Source organism: Leucoraja erinacea, chromosome 19, assembly GCF_028641065.1.
Source record: "Leucoraja erinacea ecotype New England chromosome 19, Leri_hhj_1, whole genome shotgun sequence".
Taxonomy (NCBI): domain Eukaryota; kingdom Metazoa; phylum Chordata; class Chondrichthyes; order Rajiformes; family Rajidae; genus Leucoraja; species Leucoraja erinaceus.
Genome location: NC_073395.1, coordinates 11375698 through 11400737, shown reverse-complemented (window position 1 = coordinate 11400737; position 25040 = coordinate 11375698). Strand labels below are relative to the sequence as shown.

The 25040-nt window shown below is 44.0% G+C and overlaps 1 protein-coding gene across 3 annotated transcripts in view; it reads left to right on the top strand.

Annotated features, from left to right (window-relative positions):
• The window catches only part of LOC129706212 (PDZ domain-containing RING finger protein 4-like), a 318827-nt gene that overhangs the window by 2978 nt on the left and 290809 nt on the right, over positions 1–25040 (top strand). For 2 of the 3 annotated variants that reach the window (XM_055650279.1, XM_055650280.1), the window contains exons 2-3: positions 4651–4737; positions 18506–18613. In XM_055650279.1, the coding sequence (XP_055506254.1) occupies positions 4651–4737; positions 18506–18613 (195 nt within the window). The remainder of the gene's footprint in view (positions 1–4650; positions 4738–18505; positions 18614–25040) is intronic. The other variant, XM_055650281.1, reaches the window with a different exon arrangement.

Genomic DNA, 25040 nt, shown 5'->3' with positions numbered 1-25040 from the left:
ATGAGTTTGGCAATACGATTGAGGTGGAACACATAATTTGAGAGGGGTAGAACGTGATGGTTTTAATTTTTTATGGGTATGTCTAAAACAAGTGGGTACTATGTGAGAAACAGCGTATTTTGAGAGGAGGAGAAAGGGAGTTTTTTCTGCATATAATGATTTAATAGGGTGTAAAATGATTTAATAATCTGCAAAAGTGTGAAAGCGGGTACCACCAGATTCAAGAACAGCCTCTGCCCCACTGTTATTAGACTCAGTCAGCCTTTTGTAAATTCCTGATCTACCAATCTACCTAATTTCAGCTCTTGCACATTTTAAAAAAATCTGCACTTTGTTTCCTTTTGTTTTTGCACCATCTGACATGTTCATGTGTGATGCGATGTGCCTGGATCGCATGTAAATTTCATTGTACTGTGGCACATATGATAGTAATATACCAATACCGTCATGCTGCTTAAGGAGGGGGTGGAGGAAGGTACAACATGTTAGAAGTATCCAGGTGATCACATGATTGCCAAAACATTGAAGGCTGTGGTTTGAACACTGGTAAATGTCACCTCTGCAGATAAGTCCGTCACTCAAAATGGACATGGTTGGCTGAAGGACCTGTTTCTGCGTTGCACAAGTCTACGTGCAGAGCATGTATGGCTGGTTCATGACTCAGATTGACGGTGTTTAAATGAGAAGGCGATAGTAGCCGCTGAGGGAATAAATGATGAATGTGACAATTTTGATGGGAGCTTATGTTCCAACCATACCAGAAACACTTGTTTTAACCTGCAGTTTTCAACACAACCGTAGTCTGAAAATAGGTTCCGACTCAAACTGTCATCCATTCCTTTCCTCCAGAGATGCTGCCCGACCCATTGAGTTGGTCCACACTTTGTGCCTTTTGTCTGCGTCAACCAGCATCTGCAGTTTATTCCTACACGGTTTAGTAGGGTTGGGTGGGATCAATAGAATCATTAGGGTCATTATGTCATAGAGCTATAAACACACAGACAGTCCCTTCTGCCCAAAACCTCCATGACGACCAAGTTCGTAACCGAGCACGTCCAACTTGCCTGCGCTTGGACCAAACCCATCTCTACCTTTCCGATTCACGGTACCCGTCAACATTTCTAATCAATCTCATGATTTTACCCACCTCACCCACTTCCTCAACCAGCTCCATGTTTACACTGCCCCCTTTGTAGGAAAAGGTTGCCGCTCGCACTTTAAAACTATGCCCCCTATTAAATCTGCTCACCTGGGGGGAAAGACTGTGGCTGTCCAGCTTATCTCTGCCCCTCATGACTTTGCATACCTCTCTACGGTCACCTCAGGCTTCGGGGCAAAAATACTTGATTCATTGTCTTTTATTCCCCTGAGCACCCCATCACGAACAAAATGTTTTTGACTTTTGACCTTGGAGATACAGCGCAGGAACAGGCCCTTCAGCCCACCGAGTCCACACCGACCAGCGATCGCCCCATACCCCAACACTACCCCGCACACTAGGGAAAATTTCCATTTTACTAAAGCCAATTATCCTACTAATCTGTACGTCTTTGGAATGTGGAAGGAAACCGCCGCACCCGGAAACCTATGCGGTCACAGGTAGAACGTACTAAGTCTGTACAGAAAACACCCATGATCAGGATCGAACCTGTGTCTCTGGTGCTAAAAGGCAGCAACTCTTCCGCTGTGCAACTGTGCCGCCATAGTCTGAGTGATTTTGCTTTAGCCTGGATGCTTGGAAGTTGTTTATGAATGTCTGGCAGTGGTCTTTACAGGCTGTGCTCTTCTAATTTCTTGCACTGTCAATAGAATATGACCCAACTGATGTTTTCCAAAAGGTCATACTATTTGGAAAGGCAGTTGGCAATTAGTTTCATGTCTGTTCTTAATTTGTGTGGTGGCCTTGACTTCGAAATGGAGTAAAAACTGTAAAACTCAATCTAAATTCGCATAATTTTTTAAAAAGTGATTTTGATTCAGATTAGTTTGTCATATACACCAGGGTGCAATGAAAGTCTTTGTCAGATGGAACCCGTAGAGTAAACAGCACACGTGCCAAAAAATACATCAACAAATGCAAAACGGCAGAATGATGCAAAGATAGTAGTGGAATCTAAAGTAGTCATTCCCTTTTAATGCAAGATGTAAATAGAACCAAACAGAAAGTGTGGGCCGAAGGACCTGTTCCTGTGCTGTACTGTTCGATGTTCTGGGTTTAAATTCGATGTGACTGATGATACGTCCCTCTCCATATTGGGTTCTTAAACTGACCCAAATGAAATTAGCATTCATAGTAAAAGGATTTGAGTATAGGAACAGGGAGGTTCTACTGCAGTTGTACAGGGTCTTGGTGAGACCACACCTGGAGTATTGCATACAGTTTTGGTCTCCAAATCTGAGGAAGGACATTATTGCCATAGAGGGAGTGCAGAGAAGGTTCGCCAGACTGATTCCTGGGATGTCAGGACTTTCATATGAAGAAAGACTGGATAGACTCGGCTTGTACTCACTAGAATTTAGGAGATTGAGGGGGGATCTTATAGAAACTTACAAAATTCTTAAGGGGTTGGACAGGCTAGATGCAGGAAGATTGTTCCCGATGTTGGAGAAGTCCAGGACAAGTGGTCACAGTTTAAGGATAGAGGGGAAATCCTTTAAGATGAGAAAAAACGTTTTTTACACAGAGAGTAGTGAATCTCTGGAACTCTCTGCCACAGAAGGTAGTTGAGGCCAGTTCATTGGCTACATTTAAGAGGGAGTTAGATGTGGAACTTGTGGCTAAAGAGATCAGGGGGTATGGAGAGAAGGCAGGTACGGGATACTGAGTTGGATGATCAGCCATGATCATATTGAATGGCGGTGCAGGCTCGAAGGGCCGAATGGCCTACTCCTGCACCTATTTTTTATGTTTCTATGAAAAGATCTATATAATGGCGTTATGGGTGATCCAATGCATTGAAGGGTTCATCTTGCTCGCTCGAGCTGAAAGAATGGCTCTGTATAGATTTTTGTCATTGGACCCTTTAGACATATTGTGTAAGCAGCTGCTGCCCTGTTAGTCATCAATGGAATGGTTTGGATTTGGGGACAATGTTTTCCCACAGAGAGTGTGAGTTCAGCCTCTTGGTTTCTGGAAACTTTGGGAGTATTTCACCAATGGAGAGAGATGAGAAGCAAATAAGATAGTGCACAGAGCAGTGAAGTAGAGACATGGACAGCAATCAATGATACCAATGGAATGCAATCTTTTCCTAAAGGATTTAGAAAATGAAATGTGTAGGAAGGAACTGCAAATGCCGGTTTATACTGAGAACAGACACAAAATACTGATGTAACTCAGTGAGTCAAGCATCATCTCTGAAGAAAAGGAATAGTTGACATTTCTGGTTGAATCCCTTCTTCAAACTGAAAGGGGGAAGGGGGGGTGGGGGAACTAGAGGCATGATTAAATGGCGAAGTAGCCCTGATGGGCCGAATGGCCTAATTCTGCTCCTATAACTTCTGAACGTATGGAGTTATGAACTTGCTGAACCTAAAAAAGAAACATAATTAAAAAAACTAAATACCATATCACTCAAATAAATTCATACTATTAATATCTATCTACAGGTCGGTATTGGACAACTCCATTGCCTTCATTGAGTAAACTTCAAAGTAACACTTTGCTTTGTTTACTGGACTCTTAAGGAATGCAAATATTGTGGTATAGCTGTAGAATTTTGGGTAAACAGGAAGCCAAGTTGTTCACATTAACACATGTTTGCATTTTCATGCAAAATCCAAACCAAGGAATCTTTTATGCAATCCAAGGGTAAAGATGGGTTGTTGGTTTAATAATTATAACTAATAGATGTTATCTTTGCATCTTTGAGAGTGGAGGTTATTTAGGATTGTACTGGAATGCCAGTCTGAAAATTTGAGCTCATAGGTAGTGGGATGAGCTTTAGAAATGAGTAATAGAAACATAGAAAATAGGTGCAGGAGTAGGCCATTCGGCCCTTTGAGCCTGCACCGCCATTCAATATGGTCATGGCTGATCATCCAACTCAGTATCCTGTACCTGCCTTCTATCCACACCCCCTGATCCCTTTAGCCACAAGGGCTCTTAAATATAGCCAGTGAACTGGCCTCAACTACCTTCTGTGGCAGAGAATTCCAGAGATTCACCACATTCACACCACTGTGTGAATAATGATTTTCTCATCTCAGTCCTAAAAGACTTCCCCCTTATCCTTAAACTGTGACCCCTTGTTCTGGACTTCCCCAACATCGGGAACAATCTTCCTGCATCTAGCCTGTCCAACCCCTTAAGAATTTTGTAAGTTTCTATAAGATCCCTCCTCAATCTTCTAAATTCTAGCGAGTACAAGCCGAGTCTATCCAGTCTTTCTTCATATGGAAGTCCTGACATCCCAGGAATCAGTCTGGTGAACCTTTGTTGTGCTCCCTCTATGGCAAGAATGTCCTAATGGTTTATGGTCTGTTTTTTGGACACAAGGACAGAGCACAATCGCCTTTTCATTGGTATTACTATGGATAGAATAGTTAGTCGGGTTGAATACGACCCTCAGTTGTTTGTAGAGATGCTGAATATATTTAGTTTCACTGGTTATTGAATGCTAACTGATTTCATTCTTTTTATGGTAACAGGGTGGAGAAAGCAAACCATTAACTGTAGTTTTGCACAGAGAAAATGACACTCTTGGATTTAACATAATTGGCGGAAGGCCAAGTCCGGTGAGTGCAGAGGTTTCAATGATTTTGTGTGGAACTTTATTTATGTTGCTATTGATGGCGTTTGTAAGTTTCTTTATCACCAGACTGCTCTGAGAAGCTCCCTGGCAACGTGCATGTTGAAGATGGTTCCTGTTAGTGTTGGTGTTTTGTCCAGCAGCTGTTAATAGAGTTGTTGACGTTTGGCTCAACAAATGTTCCCTGACCAGGCCTCCAAGAAATGTTAACATGCCTGGAATCTGATATTTCAACTGAAACTAGGTATGACCATCTCCATCGTACAGACCATTCTCCCTACAGAAGCTTCATTACAGGGGGCATAATGGATCATTTAGCCCGGTTAGGCAACAATACTGGTTATTCTCCACTGGCATCTCCTCTGACTCATTCCACCAGAGCCTATCAATACATCTTCCTGTTTCATCTTCCCTCCTGCTCAAATGCAGCTTCTCCGTAAAGACATTCATATCATTAACCCACTATTCCATGCAGTACCAGATTATCTGGGTTGTGTTTCTAAGGCAGCAGAGTGGTAGAGTTGCTGGCTGACAGCACCTGAGGCCCAGATTCGCTTCTGACGACAGGTGCTGTCTGTCTTGTACGTTTTCCCTGTGACCGTTTTCTCCGGGTGCTCCAGTATCCTCCCACATTCCAAAGACGTGCAGGTTTGTAGGTTAATTGGCTTTGGTGAAATTGTAAATTCTCCCTCGTATGCATGATAGTGTACTGGGTGATCGGTGGCTTGTGCAACTTTGGTGGGCAAAAAGCCTGTTTCTGCACTGCATCTCTAACGTCTGAAGAATTCTGTGAATGATTATGTGTACCATTCCTAGTTTTTGATTCTCCCATAACATTTCTCTGCAACTAGATCTATCATACCAAATGCTGTAATGTTTGAAGGCCTCTCTGAGATTACTACCTTCGGTTTCTCTTCTAAAGAGCCTCAGCCCATTCAGTCATCTTGATTTTATTCTCTGCGTTCTTTTGCAAAGGGACGTATTTGGCACCACCAACACATTCATTAATACTAGACAGATGCAGCAGAGCAGCACGGAAATGCTACTTGTTAAAATTGCTGTGGTAATTATTTTCAGTTAAACCTGTTGTTGTAGATAGCTACCAAAAAGTACAACGGCAACCTCCAACATTGTCTGTAATCACTTCATTACACAAACTGATTCAAAGTCAGAAAGATTACATGGTAGCTATCCGGCCCTTTCAGGAGAACTATCTTATTATCCATGTAGCATTGATGTCATTCTACCTGTATAAGTGCCAATAATTTAAGGCTTTTCACAAAAGCAATTGTATATGTGTGATTCCCAAATTTCCTGTTCTCAGGCGATCACATGTTAATGCTCCAATATTAAGTCTTGGGATGGATTGTGGTTACATTGGCTAGACCACTTGAGTAAGCCGTGCAAGGCCTAATGTAGAGAGATATTTCAAAGCAGCACAAATGGTATCTTTCAGATGAAATATTAAAGCATCAACACTCAAGTGAGATTAGAGATCACAGCACAGTTCTCACCTGCATTGTGAATGAGATGTGCAAGTCTCTCTCTAAATCTTGCTTGTACCAATGGCCAAGGTGGTGGAACTACTGCCTTGTAGCTCCACCCTGACCAACAGTGCTGGCCGTGTGGAGTTTGCACTTTCTCCCTGTGACAGCGTGGGTGCTCTGGTTTCTGTGCACATCTCAAAGACCTGCGGGTTGGTAGCTTCATTGCCTTGTGTAAATTGCTCCTTGTATGTAGTTGACAAGTAGAATGTGGAGGGATTAAAATGGATGGCGTGGAAATGCTGTAAAATGCTGCATAGCACAGACCCCTTGGGCCGAAGGGCCTGTTAGCATGCAATACGATTATTTGACTTCAAATTTAGATCTTTGCTATTATATGTCAGAACAAGTACACCGTACTCCCGAAGAAGGGTCTCGACCCGAAACGTCACCCACTCCTTTTGCCAGCCTGTTACTCCAGCATTTTGTGTTCATCTTCTGTGTAAACCAACACCTGCAGTTCATTCCTACACAAGTACACCATATACTGGGCACACGCTAATAAAGATCTAACATAAGTTGAACATAACTTCAGGTTTCTAATTCTTTTGTTCCAGAGATGAACTCCACTGCCTGGTCTGTTTTTTTTAATGGAGCTGTTAGCTTCTAGCACTATTTTTAATGAATCCACATTCTTTGATCCCTTTACTGCCCCACCCCATTAAAACCTCTACTTCCCAAATAGCCCGTGGCCTCCTTTTTCTTCACACTAAAGACTCGTGTTTATCCATATTGAAATTTACTTGCCAAGTCGATTATGCGTGTTCATTAACACCTTGTATTTTGACACAATTTGGTGCTTCCCAATTTGTGCTTCTGATTCTTGCTCCATCCATTAACATAAAACTATGGTGGTCTCGACGCTGGTCCTTGTGGAACACGAATCCCACTCCTATCAGTGTGAGCAAATATGTTTAATCCTATTGCGTCTGCTTAAACATCCATTCTGCTGCTTGTCACCAGACACTGCATGCTCCAAACCTTGTTCAATCAGGGCACAAACCAATTGCCTGTACCACAGGCTTTAAGGCAAAGTGCCACTTGAACTGCATTAAGTCCATGGGCTATTTTGGGCCGTTCAAGCTGCTGCTTGCTTGCACTTTGTTAAAGTACGATTACTTGTCACCCTTCCCACCCCCATGTCCTCTAGAATTCCAGCCATAATCGTCAGTCCAGCTAGCTGGCTTGCTAAGCTCCACGCTGCCATTCAGTTAGAAAATTAACGTGACAATTAAGGCGAGAGTTTGGTCGCGACCCATTTAATTCGCCTGCCTGCAGACACCACCTTCCCATCTTTCCTCCAGCCACATTGCCTGGTAAAGCCATTGGAAGTTTATTCTTCACTCTGGTTGCAGAGTGAGAGAGCTATCGTGAAACAAATCGTTTTCTTTTTTAAGTCAAGTCGGGTCAAGAGAGTTTATTGTCATATGTCCCAGATAGGACAATGAAATTCTTACTTTGTATAACATACAGTAGATACAAATACAGAACATATATCAGTGAGTCCATATACCATTATATGGACTCGCTAAACAAATAAGTTTAGGTTAGTTTAGAGCAACAGTGTGGTAACAGGCCCTTTAACCGACCGAGTCTGCACGAACAACCCACACGTGTTCAGTTCCCCAGTTCTCAGGCTGAAGAGATACTGTTTCCACAGAAAGGATGCCTTTACCAGAGCCCCAGTCTGCCCACTGAGCTGTGCATAGTGTCATTATTATGTGGCCTCCAGCAGAAATGGTTTCATTTCATTTCAACTCGCAGAAACCAAAAATAATCTGAGAAGGGGACAGTCAGCAGTCATAACGTATGGAAGTGCCTGTCTGTGAGCTGATTATCTATAGACAAGAATCGTGCAGCGATTCTCCTGTCGAGTTAGCACTAGAAGGAGAGCAGCTGTTAAAATGCATGAATGCATCCTAGTAATTCCTGAAATGCTTTGTTTATTTCAGCTGTTTGATCCAACATATTCTGAGATTTGCTCTGCTTCTTCTGTCAGGGATAGGAAGGGCGCACAGTGGCGCAGTGGTAGAGTTGCCGCCTTATAGTGCCAGAGACCCTGGTTCGATCCTGACCTCAGGTGCTGTGCTGCAAGCAGCAGATTAAACTGTTCAATGAACTTGTTGTAACTTTGTTGGGTGCCAGAAACATAGTGATTCTTGTATACTGCCTTGGTGAGGTCTGCTGTATGATTTGCCTTTGGAGGAAACCGGAGCACCTGGAGAAAACCCACAGATAAGGCAAGAGAATGGGGTTAGACGGGAGAGATAGACCAGCCATGATTGAATGGCAGAGTAGACTTGATGGGCCGAATGGCCTAATTCTATTCCTATCACATGATCATGGGGAGAATGTACAAACTCTGTACAGCCAGCACCCGTAGTCAGGATCGAACCTGGGTTTCTGGCGCTGTAAAGCAGCAACTCTACCGCTGCGCCACCGTGCTGCTCTCGAGTTCTTGCCAGTTCAAACACTCTTAGACACTGGCATCCTTGTGCATTGTTAGACAATAGGTGCAGAAATAGGCCATTCGGCCCTTCGAGCCAGCAACGCCATTCACAGTGATCATCCACAATCAGTACCCCATTCCTGCCTTCTCCCCATATCCCTTGACTCCGGTATCTTTAAGAGCTTGTTGTTTTGTCTGGATCAGTGTCTTATTGAAAGTTAGAGTCAGGCTGACTGCACTTGACTTTTTCTGACAACAATAAGTGAAGTCAAGTTTCCTTTCCTCTGGATTATATCTGAAACTGAGGTGAAAGGCACTGAAGTCTCTGGAATTCACGACAACGTCTGAAGTGAACAAAATTCCCATTGGAGTTCCAATAATGAGTGTTCGCATTAATCATAAAGTGAGCCGTTGGTAGTATTTATAATCCACTCGTGCCTACAGCAGCTGATTCCTCCAGGGAATGTTTCGGAATTGCAGTGTTTCAATTCTTTTTAATTTCAAATATCAACTTTATTCAGTGTTAAAAAAAAATATATAAAACAAAAATTCTTCAAAAACACGTCACACATTCTCTGTACATTCAAAAGTGTTATACTCAGTCTTCACATCTATCCAATCCACCTAAATGATGGCACGATGGCGCAGATGTAGAGCACCTTACAGTGCCAGAGACCCAGGTTCGATCCTGACCACGGGTGCTTGTCTGTATAGAGTTTGTACGTTCTCCCTGTGACCTGTATGGGTTTTCTCCGGGAGCTCCTGTTTCCTCCCACACTCTAAAGACGTCCAGGTTTGTAGGTTAATTGGCTTGGTATAAATTAAATTGTTCCCAGTGTGTGTATGATAGTGTTATTGTGCGATGATCGCTGGTTGGCGAGGACTCGGTGGGCCGAAGGTCCTGTTTCCAAGCTGTATCTCTAAATTGAACTAAACTATCTTTAAACAAAATACCCTAGCCACTCGTGACTCTCTGGGGTGATATTCCTACCCTTGTTTGAGGGGTGACCCCACCTGACTCGATGTCCAGCAGTGGAAGGACCCTAGATGGTGGTCTTCCCCCACACAAATCCTTTGCATTGTCTCGACTAAGCTTCAGTGCATCCCTCAGCACACATTCCTGCAGTCTGGAATGGGCAGTGATTGAGATACTGCGGGCAAAGCATATTTCATTAAATTGGGTTGAAAATACGGAGCAGCTTTCTGGTTGGAAGGACAATGGATATTCCCACCTGTGAGGTGAATGTACTTTTACCCAGTCTGGGTCACTGTAGACAAGCATTGGTGCTCAGAGCCATCCCCTCACCTGTCTCCACCTATCACTTGTAATGAAAAGGAACTGCAGCCAAAATGTGTAGGAAGGAACTGCAGATGCTGATTTAAATCAAAGATAGACACAAAATGCTGGAGTAACTCAGCGGGGACAGGCAGCATCTCTGGAGAGAAGGAATGGGTGACGTTTCGTGTCGAGACCCTACTTCAGACTCGAAGTTGAAACATCACCCATTCCTTTTATCCAAAGGAACTGCAGATGCTGGTTGATACCAAAGGTAGGCACAGAATGTTGGAGTAACTCAGCGGGTCAGGCAGCATCTCTGGAGAAAATGGATAAGTGACGTCTGCAGTAGGGTCCCCACCCAAAATGTCACACTCCGCTGAGTTGCTCCAGCACTTTGTGTCCAATTGCAAGACTTCGTTATGCCCCACCTCTTTTCTAGCTTCTCCCCCAACCCCCCTCTACTCTACTGCAATCAGTCAGAAGAAGGGTCCTGAACAGAAACGTCACCTATCCATGCCTCTGGAGATGCTACCTGAGTTGCTCCAGCACTTTGTGTTCTTAGCATTGGTGCTTTGTATGTGTTACATTTAAAAGTGAAGGTTATGTTAATGCATGTTTCTTCCTCCTGCTTTGTCAGCTACCGAATGTTTGCTGTTCAAGTTTATTTGAGCAGGATTCCAGTGATGGTAAGAGTGCTACTTAAGCATTCTTTACTGGTTTAACATTCATGTCCTGGTGACAAAGTCCGATCAAATCTAGGTCAACACTTTCATCCAAAAATAACACGACCTCTGTATTGAAGATGGATTAAAAATGCTGAGTAACTCAGCGGGTCAGCCAGCATCCCTGGAATAAAGGAACAGGTGATGTTTCGGGTCGGAAACCATCTTCAGACTGTCTGAAACGTCACATGTTCCTTTTCTCCAGAGGCGCTGCCCGACTTGCTGAGTTACTCCAGCATTTCGTGTCTAGTTTCGGTGTAAACGAGCATCTGCAGTTCCTTCCTGCACATGACCTCTGTAATGGATGGGATCATAAACTGAGGTCCAGTTATCCCATTGGGCAGATGCGAAAATCCAGGTTGAAAAGCCATTCGGCCCCTTGAGTCTGTCTCAATTTTCAGTGAGTTCATGGGCAAATGTTGCCCCCATATTCTGACCATTTTCCCTGGATTATGTTGTATCTTTGACTAAATATAATCTTTCAAGATTAGATTTAAAATCAACAATTGATTGAGCATCGACGAGCATTTGAAGTGAAGCAAATCTCACGTTTCTGTTGGTGTGTAGTGGTACTTCCTAATCTCACTCCCAGCATGTGCACTGGATGATTACAGGAGAAACAAGAGAGAGTTAGATTTAGCTCTTAGGGCTAAAGGAATCAAGGTATATGGGGGGAAAAGGCAGGAACGGGGTACTGATTTTAGATGATCAGCCATGAATATATTGAATGGCGGTGCTGGCTCGAAGGGCTGAATGGCCTACTCCTGCACCTATTTTTCTATATTTGTTTTTCTATGTTTCTATGTCTCCCACGTTGCATTTTACTGTAATCATCAATGCCAGTGTCCGGTTGATAATTTGCTGCACTGTTCCATGGTATTTCAATTATCGATGTACATGGACCACGTGCATATGAAGCTCTACTACAAGACTGTATTAGACAATAGATAATAGGTGCAGGAGTAGGCCATTCGGCCCTTCGAGCCAGCACTGCCATTCAATGTGATCATGGCTGATCATCCCCAATCAGTACCCCGTTCTTAGCACATAAAAAGCACTAGTGCATGACAACACTTTTGACTTTGTGGGAAAAGAAATTGGCCAATTTTTACCATTCGTTCAATGAACTGGAGACCCGGGTTCGATCCTGACCTTGGTGCTGTTTATGTGGAGTTTGCTGTTTCTCTCTATGACGGCGTGGGTTTCTTCTGGGTGCTCTGGTTTCCTCCCACATCCCAAAGACGTGTGGGTTTGTAGGTTAGTTGGCCTCTGTAAATTGCCCCTAGTGCATAGGGAGTGGATACTAAAGTGGGATAACAGAACTAGTGGCTGGTGTGGACTCAGTGGCCCAAATGGCCTGTTTCCATGTTGTATCGCTAAATTAAACAAAACTACAGTATGAATGCGATTTCATACAGCCATCCTCCTTGCTTATGATGCAGACTATTTTTGAGGCTTTAGACTCCTTCACTTGTTTATACCTGTGGTGAACACTTGCAACTCCAATGCATATCATTGCTGATTTCTATTATTCAGACCCTACATACAGATCTGAGTACTTGCTGAGGGTCTGTATCCTGATACTGAGCTAATTTCCCAGACAAGTCAGAAACTGCCTTCAGTTCCTTGAAGTTCAACCAGTTACTTGAGTCATAGTAATACACCGTGGAAACAGGCCGTTCGGCCCAACTTGCGCCAACCAACATACCCCATGCACACTTGTCCCACCTGCCTGCGTTTGGCCCATATCCCACTAAACCTGTTCTATCCAAGTATCTGTTTAAATGTTTCTTAAAAGTTGTGATCGTACCTGCCTCACCACCTCCTCTAGCAGCTCATTCTATACACCCACCCTTTGTGTAAAAGAGTTACCCATCAAGTTCCTATCAAGTCTGAAGAAAGGTTTTGGCCCGAAACGTTGCCTATTTCCTTCGCTCCATAGATGCTGCCTCACCCGCTGAATTTCTCCAGCATTTTTGTCCAAGTTCCTATTAAATCTTTCTTTTGTCACCTTAAAATTATGTCCTCTGGTTCTCGATTCCCCAAACTTGGGCAAAAGTGTGTTTACCCGATCTATTCCTCTCTTGATATTGTACACCTCTATAAGGTCACCACCTCATCCTCCTGTGCTCCAAGGAATAAAGTCCCAGCCTGCTCAACTTCTCCCAATAGCTGAGGACCCTGAGTCCTGGCAACATCCACATAAATCTTATCTGCACCTTTTGCAGCTTGACACCATCTTTGCTACAACATGGTGACCAAAACGGAACACAATACTCTAAACGTGGCCTCGTCAACGTCTTGTGCTAACTGCAACATGACCTCCCAACATCTATACTCAATACTGACTGATTCTCTGCCATACAGGTAATTGCCCTGAATGGGAACATGCAGTGCTTATTCCCTGGGGCAAGCCTGTTTTTTTGCCTTTCATGTATTGTTGGAGGCTGTTGAGAATGCTATGGCTGGACTGTTGCGGTAATGATGGCTTCAGGGTCCCCGCTGACGAAAGAGAGGAGGCAGAGCTTTTATTCTGCAGCAGTTTAGCACGTTGTCTACTGCAGAGGCGTGCATTAGAGCAAGGAAACAGGCCCTTTGACCTACCCAGTCCGTGCCGAGAAAGTATCACCACATATACTGGCAATATCCTAAACACCAGGAACGATTTACAATTTTTACCAAAGCCAATTAACCTTCAAATCTGTACGTCTCTGGATTGTGGGAGGAAGCCGGAGCATCTGGAGAAAACTCACGCAGTCAAAGGGAGAACGTACCAACTCCGTAGTCAGGATCGAACCCAGGTCTCTGGCGCTGTAGGGCAGCGACTCTACTGCTGCGCTTTGTAGATCAGCAGCAACACATTTTCTCTTGATTGCACCTCAAAGCATTTTACCACCAATAAAGTGTTCTTGGGCTGAGGTCTGTGCTGTACTGTAGGAAGCTGTGCATGGTAGGATCTCACCAGCGAGTGCACAATAATGATGGATAGTCAGATATTCAAGTCACCAGTCCATGCCAAACACCAAAGACACTAACCGCACTTTAATCTCCGCACATTTACCCCACCCCTCCACAATCTGCCACTCACCCAGAGTGCTTACCTGCCACTTGGTACAACTTACAGCAGCCAATTAACTTGCCAATTGCACACTTTGGACAGAGGAAGGAAACTGGAGCACCCGAAGAAAACCTGGTTGCCATTGGGATAATGTGCCTGTTTCCTTGCTGTATCTCTAATGTCTAATGCTGACAGGGCTGTGGTTCAGGATTGAAGCAGGGTCACTGGAACCGCGAGGCAGTGGTTCTACCAGTGGCACCATTGTGCCACTCACGACTATATATATCAAAGGTACAGGTACTTCATTAGCTGTTAGGTTTATATGTTTATAAGTTCTAGGAGCAGAATTAGGCCATTTGGCCCATCAAGTCTACTCCACCATTCAATCATGGTTGATCTGTCTTTCCCTCTCAACCCCATTCTCCTGCCTTCTCCCCATTACCCCTGACACCCTTACTAATCACGAATCTGTCAATCCCCGCCTTAAAAATATCCATTGACTTGGCCTGCACAGCTGTCTGTGGCAATGAATTCCACAGATTCACCACCTCTGACTAAAGAAATTCGGCCTCATCTCTTTTCTAAGGTACGTCCTTTTATTCTGAGGCTATGCCCTCTTGTCCTATACTCTCCCACTAGTGGAAACATCTGTGCAGCATGCACTCACTCTATCCAGGATCGAGAACACTGAAGTTGCAAAAGGTGCTCTACAAATGCCCCCACTGCGCTGATTTCATTGAGAGTCGACGGATGCTCGTCTGGAAACTGGGGCAGGAGAGTTTCAGTTTAATGTCCCGGCTGAAAGATAAAGCAGCTGCAGTGTATCTGTAGTGACTCTATGTGTGTCTACAGTGTATCTGTAGTTTGGCTGGAAAGGCATTGAACTCATTTCAGAAGCTAGCTTATTAACTGCAGTTTGAAGTGGATTAGTTCTTGTCCTGTTGATGCCTGCGATTTGTGAATTTGTGCATGAGTTGCCATTAAATACCATTGTAGGAAATCTCTTTAATTAGAGGGGGGGGGGGGGGGGGGGGGGAGAAAGAACAATGTTGGCCAGAAGTAATGATTAATTTGATCAAATCACTTCATGTTGTGCCTCATTCTTCTGACAAGGATTAAGACCGTTGTTTAAGATCTCACATAATGTACTGATACTAACTGATATCAGTCAGCTGTGACTAAGTGGCAGTGCACTTGCACCTGAATGAGGTTACAGGTTTACACCCTTGATGTAGGCGGCACAGTGGTCTTGCTAGCAGAGCTTCTCCTTCACAGCTCCAGCTGTGTGGAGTTTGCATGTTCTCACTCTGACTGCATAGATTTCCTCTATGTGTTTCACTTTCCTCTCGTTGCATAAAAAGGCATGGGTTTCGGCCAACTGTATGCGTGGCCCATGCAGTAAACTGACCACTATAAAGTGCCCCTTGTGTGTAGATAAGTGGTAGAATCTTGGAGAAGTTAAGTATTGGGGAGTATAAAAAAACCAAGATTCATGTACCATGAGCGAACACTGTGGCTGATGATTGGTGCGGACTCGCCCACGGCGCAGGTCAGCTGGGCCGCCGGGCTGAAGAAAGTTTGATCAAACTATGGACTTTCATATTGTCCAAACAACGTGGCTGGCCTCGTACTGACAAAAAACTAGGGAGGAAAGCAATTACAGAGCCACCCCTTCCTTTCTCACTCCAGTGAGCAAGGGTATGATAGAATGCAGCAGGATATGGATCAGCTACAGATATGGGTGGAGTTTAATCCAATCAAGTATGAGGTGTGTTGCACTCTGGGAGGTCAAATGTAAGGGCAAAATACAAAATCAGATTCAGATTCAATTTTAATTGTCATTGTCAGTGTACAGTACAGAGACAACGAAATGCATTTAGCATCTCCCTGGAAGAGCGACATAGCAAACGATTTGAATAAATAATAATAAGTGTCCGGGGGTCGTGGTGATTGGCAGTCACCGAGGTACGTTGTTGAGTAGAGTGACAGCCGCCGGAAAGAAGTTGTTCCTCGACCTGCTGGTTCGGCAACGGAGAGACCTGTAGCGCCTCCCGGATGGTAGGAGGGTAAACAGTCCATGGTTGGGGTGAGAGCAGTCCTTGGCGATGCTGAGAGCCCTCCACAGACAGCGCTCAGCAAATGAATGGCATGACCCTTAACCCTTGATGAAATCTTGTATTTCTGGTGGGTGGGTGGGGGACACAGATGTAAGACAATGGGTTGTTTTTGTAAATGTTACATCAATTTGGAAACGTGCAAATTGTCTCAAATAATGACCTCATCCCAAAAGCGTTTTTCTCTGTTTTCATCATCTGGATTGAACTGAGTATTGGCTTTGGAGGCAATAGAATCTGGGTTTACTTTACTTGAAAGCAAAATAGGAGGACGGGGACTCGTAACGAGAGCCGCACGTCAATGTTTTGTACAGTTTTTGTTTTGGATCTTTTTTTATTCTGAAGAAAGTTTATTTTGAACTTTAAAAAAATGAAGGCTCTCTGTGGGTGGTGTAGTGGTAGAGCTACTGCCTTACAGCGCCAGAGACCCGGGTTCGATCCTGACTGTGGGTGCTGTCTGTACGGAGTTTGTACGTTCTCCCCGTGACCAGCGTGGGTTTTATCCGGGATCTTCGGTTTCCTCCCACACTCCAACGAAGTATAGGTTTGTAGGTTAATTGGCTTGGTTTAAATTGGAAGAAATGTCCCTAGTGTGTGTAGGGTTGTGTTAATGTGTGGAGATCGCTGGTCAATGTAGACTCGGTGGGCCAAAGGGCCTGTTTCTGCGCTGTCTCTAAACTAATCTTTGGGGAGAAAACTGTCTTCAGTTCTTCTGCTGCTGCTGGGCATTAAGGGGCAGAGTCCGGTGGGGACATCCCTCAAATAAGGGAAGGGATATCCCCCATGGGGGGTAAAGGTGTTTTATATGATATCAGGTGCTAAAACTTTAGAATGCAAAAACATTAAAATGTAACAAGTTTTTGTATGGGTTCTTTAAGTTTGTCATTTTTATCCTGAATAAAATTTATTTCTGAAATTAAAAAACGTCACTGGCATTAATTTAATGCGCCAATGAGTGATTTGTCAAGGTTTTAATTTGTAACATGTTTTTTTCTGTTTGGTGGGACTCAATTGGCTGAATGATTGACTGGAAGAGGAGGTCCTGGCTTTATACTTCTACTGAGACAAGAGGGAGTGTTAGAGATGCAGCACTTGGCCTCTTAGACTAATGGATGCTCTTTTCTATCCGCCACCCTATTTTTAGTTGCCATCAGTGAGCTATTTTAAACAACTCTTTTGACATTCTGATCTGTCACGGAGTGTGCAGGTGTGTTTCTGGAGCAGCATTCCAGTTTGAGAGCAGCCAGCAGAGGCACTGAGGAACTGCGAGTTAAAAATAATTACTTGCACGTTTTTCCTTCTTCGCCTCAAATACAGATCGCAATTATTGGCACGAGGGCGGATCAACATAAAGTTTGATAGATTTCCCCAAATCGCAACAAATTCTGGAAAAAAAAAAAATAACTGGAGTACTTTCAACGCTGTTTTATTGAAGTTAATAACTTGTGTGCATTCCTGGGTTTTGTTATCCAAAGAGAGATTCACCAGCAATAGGGTGGCACAGCGGTAGAATCGCTGCCCTACAGCATCAGAGATCCAGGTTCGATCCTGACTATGGGTGCTATCTGTATGGAATTTGCACGTTCTCCCTGTGACCGTGTGGGTTTTCTCCGGGTGCTCCGGGTTCCTTCCATATTCCAAAGACTTGCCGGTTTGTAGGTTAATTGGCTCCTATAAATCGTCCCTAGAGTGAAGGGTAAAACTGGGTGTACGGGGTGATTATTGGTCGGCGCAGACATGGTGGGTCGAAGGGTTTTTTTTCCACGCTGTATCTCTAAACTAAACTAAGTATGGTGGCCCCAAATGTCCCAACACTCCATACTACCAGTGAAGTTCTGATGAGATGTAAGGATCTCAGGAGTCAATTTACATATGTTAAAATCTCACAAGTAATAATGTGACCTGATTTATTAAGCATGCTGGTTAAAGAATAACCAGGGAATTTAGAGAAGCTCCTTGCTTTAACTCCAACATTGACTTGGGCCTCTCTCTCAGCCCTCTAGTTTAAAGGATAGACTTGGGTCCCAATAGATTTAACATTTCATATCCTTGGAGTAGATTTTCAGCCCACAGCCTTCTGGCTCTGAGGAAGCAGAGGCACCCTAACGACCGTGGTTCTGTTGAAAGTAACGACATCAATATATTTTGGTTTTTAGAGACCCAGATAAATCCTGTGGTGCATTTATTAATATTGCTGATTCCATTTTATAAACACTAAATTTTTAGACTCCTCCCTCTGTCCAAATTCTGACCCCACATCCCAGCCCTGTGTGTGATCAACTTCACCAGAGATGTTTAGAGCTACAATGTGTAAGCATGCCCTTCGGCCCACCTGGTCCGTGCCGACCAGCGAACAGCCGTACGCTAGTTCTATCCTGCAGGTAGAAATACAGATGTTCAGTCCCTGAAGCCTGGAGTTTAAGCAACCTTAAATATCACCTATCCATGTCCTCCAGAAATGCTGCCTTACCCGCTGAGTTACTCCAGCACTTTCTTTTTCTAAACTTGCATCTAGTTCCCTGTGTCTCCATGTTTTGTTCCCCTTGGTATTTTTCCCCTTCTGACTCTCCCCTTGCTTTGCTTTGCAGAACAGCGAGGACGATTCTTCAAGCGAAGTCATTTATGTTTCCAAAGTCACGGAGAATGGACCCGCCAACAGGCCGGATGGACTCCAAGTTCACGACAGGATCATCGAGGTAGGGGAGATGTGGCTAATTGTACTGATGTCGGCAATTCAACCAACTTGTCTGAACGCGTTCCACAATTCCTTTTAAGGAAGCTGTGCTCACTTTGAGCTTAATGCAAAAAACATTTCATCTTCTACTGATGTGAAGCATTGGCAATTTTCAGGAAAGAAAATCCCTTCAATGCTTTGTAGACCTCCCAGGAAAAATAAACAGGCAGTGATTTGGCTGCAGGGCTTATGTCGTCTTGAGCTTGCCTGCAGGATTTGATCGGTGGAGGGTGCACAAAATGTTTAACCACTTGACAAAGAGATCAGCGGCACAATTAAGGATTCTTCCCTTCCAAACTTGAAGTTGTGGCAGCGTAAGGAGATTTTACATTGCACAAAGTGATGTGCTGTTGATGGTCCCTGCTGGGACTAATTTGAGGCGATTGGTGAAGGGGAGCGTACAGAAAATATATCATAAGGTAGTTGGGTCTGTTGGATTTTTTTTTTTTCCAGGGTGTTCAGTAAACAATTGCAATGTCAGTGCACACGATATTTCAACACTTCTTAGACTGAACAAGCAATCGTGATAAACCCAAGCCTTTTGTTGCACCAGATGGTTCTGTATGAAACTGAAGCTGGGAGTTTGATTGCCTGGGGAACTTTTGATGCCTAATGTGCTCGTTGGCTTACTTTTGCGTTGCAATCGTAGATCTTTGCTGAGGGAGACTGCGTTATCTCTCTTAACCATTTCTCCTTTAGCTCCTTCAGCCAAATGTATGAAATGCTGGTCTCCTCATTTCTCCTTGAATTCCTCAGGATGGATGATTATATCACATTGGCGGGATATTCGTGGCCAATGCAAGGAGTGCGCGGCGTGGTAATTTTGTATGTAATATATATTGTGCAGAAGAAGTGTCAAGAATTCCGTGACAATTCTCTTGGCGAGAATTCAAGCCAAGAGGTAAAGAGAGTCATACTAACATACACTGTGTCTTTGACTTTGGAACATTTAGAGCAGAGATCAGCAAATATTGGAAGGTATTTCTAGAAGGGTAAATGTGCTCTGAAAGTTTGACGACAGCAACATATTTTCACTTCAGCGGAATTGTTTGCTTTTTATACACTGAGCCAGCCTTTGGAAAAACCAGGCGATATGATTGAAGATTTACCTGATTAACGTGTTATTTTTCTCCAGCAAAGTATGTAGAGATATGGCTCTGTATCTGCCTATAAAGTTGTGTGTTATTTGTCCGCCTTTCTGAATTTGCAATGACTCGCAGTTCTCTAGATTAACATATGATGAGCTTTTGTCCGCACTGGGCCTGTACTCACTGGAGTTTAGAAGAATGAGGGGGGAGCCTCATTGAAACTTACCGAATATTGAAAGGCCTGGATAGAGTGGATGTGGGGAGGATGTTTCCACTAGTGGGAAGTGTCTAGGACCAGAGGCCATAGCCTCAGAATAAGAGGACGTACCTTAAGAAAGGAGATGAGGAGGGATTTCTTTAGTCAGAGGGTGGTGAATCTGTGGAATTCATTGCTGTGAAGGTCAAGTCGTTGGATATTTTTAAGGCGGAAATTGACAGATTCTTGATTAGTACAGGGGTTATATATGGGGTGAAAGCAGGAGAATGGGGTTGGGTGGAAAAGGCAGAGCAACCATGATTGAATGGCGGAGTCAACATGATGGGCCGATAGACCTAATTCTGCAATTATGGGCTCAATGTTTGCCCTTGGTTAATCAGTGCTGCTAATTGAAAGATGTCCGAATCAACCGGCTGTTCTGAGTTGCTCAGTTACTGACATGAAGCATTTGTTGGGACTTTGCTTCAGAACTAGCAGATTTGTCAGACTATTGGATATTACTCTTATTAATACCCAAACGCTATTATTCCTTTGTTTAAAGTGTTACACAGTAATGTGATAAGATTTCCAATGAACCCGGTGAGTTTATAGGGAACAGAAAATTGTCCAGACTTTGGCTCCAGCGGCAAACGTGCCTGCAGCTCTGTACAAAATAATGAGAGGAGTAGATCGGGCAAATGCATGGATTCTCTTGCCCAGAGTAGGGGATTCAAGTACCAGAGGACATAGGTTTAAGGTGAAGGGGGATAGATTTAATAGGAACCTGGGGGATAACCTACTCACACATAGGGTGGTGGGTGTATGGAACGAGCTGCTGGAAGAGGTAGTTGAGGCACGAACTATGGCATTGTTTAGGAAACATTTAGACAGGTACATGGATAGGACAGGTTTAGAGGGATATGGGCTAAACACAGGCAGTGTAGTTGGGACATGTTGGCCAATGTGGGCAAGTTGGGCCGAAGGGCCTGTTTCCATGCTCTGACACCTGGTATTCTGGACCCCAAACCTGTCTAAAGATGCAGCCATGAGCTCTGGCCATGTACTCCATGTACTTGCACACAGCCTGCCAGCTCGCATTGAGTCGCACACGAGAACCTGAGGATTTCTGAACAATTGAATTGCCGGATTATTGGAGTTACGCTGTAAACGGGTATTGCCATATTCTTCTATGGTTATAACTCTTTAATTTAGTTTAGTTTACTGTCACGTTTACCGAGGTACAATATTTTTTTTTTTTGCATGCTAATCAGTCAGCAGAAAGACTATACATGATTACAAATGAGCCGTCCACAGTGTACAAAGTTAGGATAAAGAGAATAACATTGAGCGCAAGATAAAGTTCAGTTAAAAATAGTCCAAGCATCTTCAATGTGGTAGTAGTCAAGTCAAGTTTATTTGTCACATACACATACGAGATGTCAGTGAAATGAAAGTGGCAATTTTCATAGTAAATGGGTAGTTAGGTAGCAATGAGGTAGTCAAAATAGTAGCTCAGGACCACTCTCTAGTTGGTGATAGGATGGTTCAGTTGCCCGATAACAGCTGGGAAGGAACCTGTCCCAGTCTGTAGAAGGGTCTCGATCCGAAACGTCACATATTCCTTTTCTGCTGAGTTACTCCAACATTTTGTGTCAAAACTGAATCTGGAGGTGTGCGTTTTCACACTTCTGTGCCTCTTGTCTGACGGGAGAGGGGAGAAGAGGGAGTGACTGGGGTGAGGCAGTGTGGTGTAGGTATTATATACAAGTTTCAAATTAGTTTGAATCGAGGATGGCCTTGAAAAGAGAGAAGACAAATGCCCTTTGGAGGCAGCACCCTGCCTCTCCAATTTCAGTGAGTTTGCCACATTCTTGACGCTGAAGTTAACTGGGTGCCTGTTTAGATTAGAAAGGCTGCCGCGGCCTGCCGATTGAAGTTTCTGCTGAATCCCCTTCAGTATAGGTTTCCAGCTGTTCACAGCAACTCGTTTGAAGCTTGTTGCTGCTAAGCTGCAAAAATCTGCTTGGATCTTGAGGCACAAGAGAGAGAGAGAGAGCGAAAGAGCTCTAATTGGAAAAGGCTCTCTGAAATCACGGTGCACAGAAATCCCAGGCCCGAATCTCCCTGCTGCCGCGTACCAGCGAGCCTCCAAGCTGAGCGGAAACAGGACCCCGCAATATTCCCAGGCGGACCGTCATTTGCTGCAAGTGGAAGGCTCTTGCGTTCTACCTTCTCCCTGTGGAATTTCTCTGCTTACAGCTGTTGGCCAGCTGTGACCTACAATGACTGCTCTGAAGGGTTTGGCTGCTGTTAGTTTAATGCACCTTTTTGGCCTTGCTCTCTCTCTGTTTACCTCGGCAGCTTACACTGTATGTCAAGTTGGCTTAGAGTTTGCAAAATATTGCGGGGATTACTGCTTCTTCAGGGCTGGGAAGTGCCAAGCAAGCGGCATCCTTTAGATCTACTAAAACATGCTCTCTAATTAATCCCGAGGATATAGATACCACAAGCAAAGTAACACCGAGCAAGTGTCATGCACACACAGAAAGTCCATGAAATCAAAAAATTGCAACTTCTGGAAATCTAAAACAAAAACAGAGAATGCTGGATATATTCAGCAGGTCATGCTAAATCTGTAGAAAGATTAACAGATGCTGCATGACTAGCTGAGTTTTCGTTTAGTTCGGAGATAGAGCATGGAAACTGGGCCTTCGGCCCACCAAGTTCATCCATCGATCACCCATTCACACTAATTATCTCACTACGCACAAGGGGTAATTTACAGAGGCCAATGAAGCAACAAACCAGCATGTCTGTGGAATGTGGGAGGAAACCAGAGCACCCAGAAGAAAACCAAGCAGACAAAGGGAGATCATGCAAACTCCACACAGACAGCACCTGAGGCCAGGTGGATCTCTGGCGTTGTGAGGCAGTGACTCTACTGCTGTATGCCTGTGCCACCCTAGAATTTCCAGCATTCCCTATTTTTATTTCCCATTTTCAGCTTTCTGCAGGTTTTTTCTTTTCCTCTTTCCTATAATTCAATCTTTTTTTTGTGTTGTTCAGTCCTGGGCATTAGACATTCAAATTAAGACTGAGTGCTCCTCTTTCCCCCATACTCTGGTGAGTTTATCCACTGGTGAAAGGGCTTAAAGCCCACCTATTGCCAAGACTATTGTTAAGAACAGGCACTAGGATTGAGCTTGATGCAGGAGGTGAACTGACAAAAACCCAATGGTCATGTAGTTACTCTGTTAGTTCTGCCTGTCTGTACAGATGTTTGGTCCAGGGAACTTGTCCATGGTGTTACCGTGGTGGAAAACGTTCCTGAATGAATTGGGATGGGGTTAGGTGACGGATCTCCGGACCATCATTCCACTGATGTGGCCAACGTATTTTATGAGCAAGTTGAAACATAAATATGGATTGGGAGCTTGGAGCTAAATAAATGTCAGCTAGCATTGATGTGTTCAACAGAGGACAAGAGTTGATTAACTAACTTCAGTATTCTACTGAGATAAAATTAATTGGGTGTTGGTTATTAGAACTCGAATGTGCAGGGATGAAGAAGATTGCAAGAAGTGGTGAACACTGCCCAGTTCATCATGGATACTGACCTCCCCACCATCAAGGGGATCAGCAGGAGTCGCTGCCTCAAAAAGGCAACCAGCATCATCAGGGACACACACCACCCTGGCCACACATTCATTTCACTCCTGTCGTCAGGGAAGAAGGTACAGTGGATTGAAAACAGTCCAGGAACAGGAACAGCTTCTTCACTACAACCATCAGGCTATTAAACACTACAACCTCCAAATAAGCTCAGGACTACATAGATTTGGGGACTTTGTTTTGTCTTTGCACTATTATATTTGTGTGTGTGTGTGTGTGTATGTATATATGTGTGTATATGTATATACAGACAGACACAGAAACACACCCATGGAGAAAGGAATATGTGTATGTATATGTCTCCATATCTAGGAAGGAACTGCAGATGCTGGTTTAAATTGAAGATAGACACAAAAAGTTGGAGTAACTCAGCGGGACAGGCAGCGTCTCTGGAGAAAAGGAATAGGTGACATTTCAGGTCGAGACCCTTCTTCAGTCTGACCTGAAACGTTACCTAGTCCTTTTCTCCAGAGACACTGTCTGACACGCTGAGTTATTCCAGCTTTTTGTGTCTATCTTCATACCTGTTGTGCCGCTGCCAGTAAGAATGTCATTGTTCAGCTTCAAGACAGGTGACAATATAAAACACTCTTAACCTTTGACTTTCTCTTGCAGAGCAACTAGGTCTGTATCATTTTAATGATGCTTATGGGGCCTTATCTCTGTCTTTCTGTCAGTCTTTGTCTTCCCCCCCCCCCCCCCCCCCCCCCCCCCCCCCCCCCCCCCCCCCCCCCCCCCCCCCCCCCCCCCCCCCCCCCCCCCCCCCCGTTCCTTGTTCAACGTGACACACTTCCTTTGATGAGCGATCTCCATACTTTTAACGAGTTCAGGTTGCACGTTGACAAAGTAGCGACAAAGAAATCATTGGGATAAAGGGGGTACACAGCAGCGAAAGAGAGCTCGAGTCTCAGAAGGCTTCCAATGACAGAATGCAAAAGACTTGAAAGGCACAAACCCCCAGTGACCGGTCTGAAGAATTAATCAATGGTTTAATGGAAAAAGGAAGTCAAAACCGCCGGTTTAAAATGCATTTAGAATATGTCATTTTAGATGCCTTTCTTATCTTTGTAGTTTGGTGAGAAATGGCCAAAAGTAAGGCATGTTACTTTTGATTAATCTTCTCCCAAAATGTTCCCCTTTTCGTGTTTGTTTTTCTTTAATATTTTATAACTGAAGGGCTTAGCCGCTCCCAGACGCAAAAGTTGAAAGTAGATGTTTTTAGCTGAGTGCTCTCTTTCTCTTAGCCTTGTGGAGATGGCAAGGTCTATGGGAAATTCCCTATAATTCATCCGGGTTTTTCACAGCTGGGCGGCTATATCACATCAGGGACCAAATGCGAAGAGTTTTGGTTTCTTTCAGAGCTTTAACCTGCTGTATTCAGGCAGCAGGTGAAGTCTTGCATATTGTGTGCTGCCTGGTTTTAGTCTGAGTGA